Source organism: Apium graveolens, chromosome 9 (assembly GCF_009905375.1).
Source record: "Apium graveolens cultivar Ventura chromosome 9, ASM990537v1, whole genome shotgun sequence".
NCBI classification, from domain to species: domain Eukaryota; kingdom Viridiplantae; phylum Streptophyta; class Magnoliopsida; order Apiales; family Apiaceae; genus Apium; species Apium graveolens.
In genome coordinates, this window is record NC_133655.1 from 123066345 (window position 1) to 123074551 (window position 8207).

The following is an 8207-nucleotide window of genomic DNA, read 5'->3' on the forward strand; positions in this document are numbered from 1 at the left end:
AGATGCTCTAAGGGATTAGCTACCCAACCACCCACAGGAAGGTGATAAACCCTCTCATGAGGCTCGGGCCACCTCCGCTCCATCTCATCCCCGAAGTGGAAAATGGCTTTCATTACGTCATCTATTTGCTCAAAGGTATACTTCGAAAGGTCGGGATGACGGGGAGCTGGAACATAACCCGTCCCGGGAGCGTTATAGAAAAGTTGATCCATACGAGCCCCATCGTATGGCTCTATCCCCCCGGGCCTATAAGTATTAGAAAGGTCCTTAAAATAGTAGTCATGGGGGGACTATTCTCCCGGGTTTGAACAAAGTAATGATCTATGTCTACCCAAGACCCATCTCTTCTACCCAAAGTTTGCCCGGGGTTTAAAAGGAAAGTAGGCAACTCCTCAACTACAGCTTGGCGATGAGGAGGCATATTTTCTGGTTCCGGGGAAGAGTCACTCAAAGAATGCTCGGGAAATCCAAAATGGGGACGGTCGGGTCTACGTTTAAGGTTGGCCAATTGTTTCCTTCTACCCCTCCTAACCATATAACCCCGGAGTCTATGCCATTTCGGGAAGAAAAGAAAAAGAAAAAGAAACACAAAAAACTACTCAGAAACAGTTAACCTTAGAATCAAAACATCAAAATACATCACTCAACCTACGCATACGCATATACACAACCACCAACATGCAAACACGAACCCAGATCTTTGGCATAAATTAAAACCCCTTTTTCTTACATATACAGAAACCAGATAACAAACCCAGTTCTTTGTGACATAAATCATTTTTTATGCAACCCAAAAACCTAAACTCGAAACAAGGAACAACATTAATTCTACATTCAAATCGCTAAAACTCGATACGGCAAAACCAAACCGACTCGCATATTTCATACACATGCATTCAAAGATTCAAACTATGAATATTCATCAAATCAAACACAGTCACAAAAAAGCAAAAAACCGAAAAGAAGGGCTCAAGCACTTACAAGAAAGCAGGAGAAATCGAACGGCTTCAAAGAGCAGAAATCTCGAAGTGCGCCTTGAAGACAGAAAGTGGAGGGTTTTTGGTGTTTGTAATCGCGTAAAGGAAAAAGAAATGACAAAGGTGGAGTATTTATAGGCACAAATGAAGTAGTAACCCACTCAACTGCCACACAATCGTGTCCGTCGGATGAAGACACGTGGCACAATCCTGAGCGTCCAGAAAGTAACCACTGCAGTTAATGATTACACCACTGTAATTATTTAACAGGCACGGCTTTTGAGGAGAAAAAAAGGGGGAAAACTGCAACATTTCGTACATATACATATATGCATACATATTTTCGTACAGGAAGCTCAACTGCCACCTAACACTCCGGAAAAAGTTTTAAAGTACTACCCATATATCACATCTGCACCCAGTTACCCAAACACAACCTCGGGGACTTGTATCCAACAACACCCCGGGGTTATGGGCCACAAATCAAAGGAAAAATGAAATTTTTTTCCAAGTGACAAAAACCAAAAGGCCTACCCAAACACACCCCAGGGGACTTGTATCCAACAACACCCCGAGGTTAGGGGCCACAAATCAAAGGAAAAATGAAAAAAATTTCCAAGTGACAAAAACCAAAAGGCCTACCCAAACATAACCCCGGGGACTTGTATCCAACAACACCCCGGGGTTAGGGGCCACAAATCAAAGGAAAAATGAAATTTTTTTCCAAATGACAAAAACCAGAGAAGTTGCTCAAGGCCAATCAAACAGAAAAGAAGAAACTTCGCCCCGAAGCGGCAATAAGCAATAGAGGAAGAAATAGAGAAGTTGCTCAAGGCCAACATCATCAGCGAAATCAATTATCCCGACTGGCTCGCCAATGTGGTGTTAGTCAAAAAGCCGAATGAAAAGTGGAGAATGTGTGTCGACTACACGAGCCTCAACGCTGCGTGCCCCAAAGATTCCTATCCCCTCCCCAACATTGATCAACTAATGCACGCAACTTCGGGCCACGTCATGCTCAACTTTATGGACGCCTTTTTAGGGTACTACCAGGTCCGCATGAATCCCGAAGATATCTCCAAAACAACCTTCATCACTCATAGGGCAGTCTACGCCTTCATCATGATGCCCTTCCGGCTCATCAACGCCGGAGCCACTTACCAGAAAATGATGAACATGATTTTCAAAAGCTAGCTGGGGAGGAATATGGAATCTTATGTAAATGATATGATCTCCAAGTCTCTCACGATCCCGGATCATATAAAAGACCTCAAGGAGTGTTTTGACAACCTGAGGAGATATAACATGAAGTTGAACCCGGAGAAATGTGCATTCAGGGTACCTTCGGGCAAATTCCTGGGTTTCTTGGTCAGCGAAAGAGGAATAGAAGCAAACTCGGAGAAAATCAATGCCATAATAGAAATGAAGATACCTCGCACTCAGAAGGATATCCAGAAGTTGGCTGGATGTTTGACGGCCCTACGCAGGTTCATCCCGAAGCTGGCGGAAAGATGTCTCCCTTTCTTCGAGTTACTAAAAGGCGCCCGGAATAAGAGGTTAGTAGATTGGACCCCAGAATGCCACACAGCCTTTGAAGAAGTCAAATGACACATGATGAACCCCCCGGTGCTATCAAAAGCCAAGCCCGGTGAGCCTTTATCCCTCAACATCGTCGACGGCCCCAAGGCTGTCTCTTCGGCCCTAGTCCGGGAGGAAGGAGGAATACAGAGCCCTATCTACTATGTCAGCCAAATCCTCAAGGATGCCGAGACTCGGTACCCAAACTTGGAAAAGTTCACCTTGGCCCTCGTACACTCCAGCAGGAAGCTAAGGCAATACTTCCAAGGCCGAGAGATTAGAGTGGTCACAGACCAGCAGCTCAGGAAGATTATCCACAAGCCAGACGCCTCCGGAAGGCTAGTCAACCGGGCCATCGAATTAAGCCAATTTAACATCAAATTTGTGCCAAGGACAGCAATAAAGTCCCATTCCTTATCAGAATTCGTCATGGAATGCACCTTCCCAGAGCAGCAACCACCTACTTCCTACGAGTTAACCCAAGAAGAAGCCAACCCAGGAACGGATTGCTGGAAGCTCTACGTGGAAGGATCGTCTATGACCGAGAGGTCCGGAGCGGGACTAATTCTAATCAGCCCGGAGAGGTTCACCATTCAACAAGTAATAACTTTTGCCTTCAAGGAACATTCAGGCTGAATATGAGGCACTCATCTCTGGGCTCAGATTGGCAAAATCTCTTGGCATTTCGAAGATGGTCGTCTATAGTGACTCTCAGATTGTGGTCAAGCAAACCAATGGAGAATATATTGCGAAAGATCCCACATTGGCACAATATCAAGCAATGGTCCGGAACATCCTGGGAACCACCCCCGACATCACCATACTTCAGATCAATAGGGAGGAGAACTCCAAGGCAGATGAGCTATCCAAGCTCGTGCAGAATACTTCAGACCTCGCTAGTTCAGTGTACTTCGAAGAGCTTGAGGCACCCAGTACGGCGCACTCCGAGGTCCTGTGCATCGGCAGCACGGACAACTGGATGACCCCCTACATAGTTTACTTAAGGGACATAACGCTCCCAGAAGACCAGAACAAGGCCAGATACCTAAAGCATAAAGCTGCTCGTTTCTTCCTGGAAAATGGTCAGTTATACAGAAGAACCTTTTCAGCACCCACCCTGAAGTGTGTGGATCCGGATGAGGCGAACTATTATCTCCGGGAAGTTCATGAAGGCATCTGCGGAGACCACCTGGCATCCAAAGCTTTGGCTTACAAAGTCATCAGGCAAGGATATTACTGGCCCACAGTCCACGCCGATTCTATCGTCTACGTTAAGAAATGACCTCAGTGCCAGAAGTTCAGCAATGTTCCCAGACAAAGCCCCAGCCTGCCAGCATCGGTCTTGTCTCCAATCCCATTTGCCATTTGGGGCATAGTTATCATGGGTCCCTTTCCTCGGGCAAAAGGCGACCTCCGCTATGTCCTGGTAGCCATTGATTATATGACAAAGTGGGTAGAAGCTAAAACTATGAGAACGATCAATTAACATGATTGTATCAAATTTATGGATACAATCGTCATGAGGTTCGGGATCCCGGTAATTCTTGTCTCCAATAATGGTCCACAGTTTGTCGGGTCCGACTTCGAAGCATATTTAAAAGAGCTCGGAATCAAGCACAAAAGGGCATCGGTTGCGTATCCTCAGGGAAATGGACAGGTCGAAGTAACTAACAAAACCATACTCCAGAGCCTGGAAAAAAGACTAGAGGAGTCCAAAAAAATGTGGCATGATGAGCTTCCGAATGTCCTGTGGTCTGTAGTGGGAGCAAAATTGAACTTGATGAAGTTCAAGAAGCACAAACTACTACGGATCAAGTGGAAACACCTGTTCTGACTAAACAACCTTTTGTGGAACAGCCCATTCGTAGGTCAGGGAGAGTGTCTCGCCAACCTGAGAGGTAATATGGCCTTGTCATTGAGAATGACAATGAGTTATCGATCATTAATGATGACGACCCTGTGACCTATAATGAGGCTATGAGTAGTGTTGACTCAGAGAAATGGCATAGTGCCATGAAATCCAGAATGGAATCTATGTATACGGTATACAAAAGATAGATTATAGCAGATGGCCAGGTGGAGACCTTTAAGGCCAGGCTTTTGGGAAAAGGATTCAAACAAAGGCAATTGATTGACTTTGATGAAACCTTTTACCTGTAGCCCTGTTAAAATCAGTTCGGATTTTGCTTGTGAATGCTGCTTACTACGACTATGTGATCTGGAAAATAGCCAGATGGTTTTCTTTCCAAGGGAAATGTAAACCTAGTGTGTAAGCTGCTGCGAACCATATGTGGTTTAAAGCAAGCTTCTCGAAAGATGGAACATTCGTTTTGATGAGACAATCAAAGAGTTTGATTTTATCAAAAAATGTAGATGAACCATGCGTCTACAAAAGGGTTAGTGGGAGCGCGGTAGCATTTCTTGTATTGTATTGAATTAGAGTTGACACACATAACAACATAGCAGACCCACTCACAAAGCTACTTTATGAAAGTCACTTTGATCGTCATAAAGACAAGATGGGTATTAGATACCAGAGTGATTGGCTTTAGTACAAGTGGGAGATTGAAAGGAATATGTCCTAAGTCCAATCATGTATAAGGATTTAGGAATAACTTTTATGTAATCAGTTTTGATTTCATTGATATTAATAAAAGACTTATTTTGTTTTTATTACGGGCTTTATCTATTTAAATGTTTAAATAAGATATACCATAGTTTAGAGTAAAGCTTTTTATGGATTATGATGAGATCATAATAGTGAGACCTAAAAAGATGATAACTCTAAACTTAAATAGTTCCTGGTCATAGGATTACTAACTGGTAATTAATAATCTGCAAAGATCGGTACATACTATACTTGCTTCATTATGAAAGATGTCTGTTCTCATAGACATTTGTGTGGTGACACTATAGCTAGTATGTAGGTGCTTATTATAGAATAAGTTCACTGAACATGACTCACACAGCTGAACAACTGATGGAGTTCACTCACATGTCAGCAGTTGTTCACATAGTGATAGTTGTACAAGTATCCTTAGACTTGAGGTCATCATAGTCATCTTGTGTACACTAAACTATGCTTTGGTTTAGTTCTTAGTCTCCAGGGACAATTATTAGGGCTCTTCTGGGTATAGGAATTTGTACACGAAGATAGTGTATGATCAATAAAGGATCTACCCCTTCCAGTGAAGGAAGCGAATGTTCAAGGATGATCCGCTTATGCTAGTTCAGGAATCTCTGGCCAGAGTGAATGAAATTAGAAAGGAGTTTCTAATTTGCATAGAACTACGCATAGTAAATGGTAAGGAAGTGATTGAATTAGATAGGCTTGACACGAGATCCATGCCTTGTATTTAATCGGGACATTGTAGGATAGAAGGAGTTTATTGTACGCTAACTATTCACTGAATAGGTTCTTCGTATTCTAAGCAGTGAATTCATATTATCCGGATAGTCGCGATATGCTGAGAAGTATCCCTGACGATGTAGAATAAATGTGATTAATTAATTAATAATATTTAATAAATTATAGAATTTATATAAATAATGATAAAATAGTTTTAATATTATTTGTTTCTACTACCGGCTTAATATTGAACCTACAGGGTCACACCATAAAAAGAGAATGATTTAATGGTGGAGGAATTAATTAATAATGGCTAATAATTATTTATTTATGAAATAAATAATTAATTGGCAAATTTAATAATTGATTAAATTAGATTTAATTGATTATAAATTAATTAAGAAGTTAATATTATTAATTAAAGGATTTAATTTTTGGAAATTAAATCAAGAGAGAGAATTATTTCTAAAGTGTTTAGAAAAAGGATTAATGATTAAAAGGTGTTTTAATTATTAATGAGAATAATAAATGGGATAATAATAATAATATTTATGGGAAAATTTCAGCTGAAAATTTTGCCTATAAATACACTATTTTAGATCCTAATTTTATTCTAACCCACATAAAACCCAAAAAGTTTGGAAAACCCAATTCTCTCCACCTCCTTCCTCCTCCTTAACATCGTTTTCTTGGTGGATACCGGTGGAGTGCTTCACACTTGAGGAGCAACTGCTAAGGATCTCTGATCGTTGTCTCCGAATTATTTTTAAAGGTTAGATTCGATCCCTCAAATTTTTATTCACGATCACCGGTATCCACCAAGAAAACGATGTTAAGGAGGAGGAAGGAGGTGGAGAGAATTGGGTTTTCCAAACTTTTTGGGTTTTTGGGGTTCTTGGGTTCGAATAAAAATAGGGTCTATAATAGTGTATTTATAAGCAAAATTTTCAGCTGAAATTTTCCCATAAATATTATTATTATTATCCCATTTATTATTCTCATTAATAATTAAGACACCTTTTAATTATTAATCCTTTTTCTAAACACTTTAAAAATAATTCTCTCTCTTGATTTAATTTCTAAAAATTAAATCCTTAATTAATAATATTAAGAACTTTTCTTAATTAATTTATAATCAATTAAATCTCATTTAATCAATTATTAAATTTTTTAATTAATTATTATTTCACAAATAAATAATTATTGGCCATTATTAATTAATTTCTCCACCATAAAATCATTCTCTTTTTATGGTGTGACCCTGTAGGTTCAATATTAAGCCGGTAGTAGAAATAAATAATAATAAAACTATTTTATCATTATTTATAAAAATTCTCTAATTTATTAAATATGATTAATTAATTAATCACATTTATTCTACATCGTGAGGGATACTTCTCAGCATATCGCGACTATCCGGATAATATGAATTCACTGCTTAGAATACCAAGAACCTATTCAGTGAATAGTTACCGTACAATAAACTCCTTCTACCCTACAATGTCCCGATTAAATACAAGGCATGGATCTCGTGTCAAGCCTATCTAATTCAATCACTTGCTTACCATTTATTATGCGTAGTTCTATGCAAATTCGAAACTCCTTTCTAATTTCATTTACTCTGGCCAGAGATTCCTGAACTAGCATAAGTGGATCAGCCTTGAACATTCGCTTCCTTCACTATTGATCATACACTATCTTCGTGTATAAATTCCTATACCCAGAAGAGCCCTAATAATTGTCCCTGGACACTAAGAACTAAACCAAAGCATAGTTCAGTATACACAAGATTACTATGATGACCTCAAGTCTAAGGATACTTGTACAACTATCACTATGTGAACAACTGCTGACACGTGAGTGAACTCCATCAGTTGTTCAGCTGTGCGAGTCATGTTCAGTGAACTTATTCCATAATAAGCACCTACATACTAGCTATAGTGTCACCACACAAATGTCTATGAGAACAGACATCCTTCATAATGAAGCAAGCATAGTATGTACCGATCTTTGCGGATTATTAATTACCAGTTAGTAATCCTATGACCAGGAACTATTTAAGTTTAGAGTTATCATCTTTTTAGGTCTCACTATTATGATCTCATCATAATCCATAAAAAGCTTTACTCTAAACTATGGTATATCTTATTTAAACACTTAAATAGATAGATCCCGTAATAAAAACAAAACAAGTCTTTTATTAATATCAATAAAATCAAAACAGACTACATAAAAGTTATTCCTCAATCCTAATACCTGATTGGACTTAGGACATATTCCTTTCACTACAGAACCACCCCAGG

General features: G+C 39.6%; 1 protein-coding gene across 1 annotated transcript; it reads left to right on the forward strand.

Moving 5' to 3' along the window:
* Positions 1-3246: 3246 nt before the first annotated feature.
* On the forward strand, positions 3247-3837 carry LOC141685533 (uncharacterized). The gene has a single exon (XM_074490627.1). The coding sequence runs from the start codon at positions 3247-3249 to the stop codon at positions 3835-3837; it is 591 nt and encodes a 196-aa protein (XP_074346728.1).
* Positions 3838-8207: the final 4370 nt, after the last annotated feature.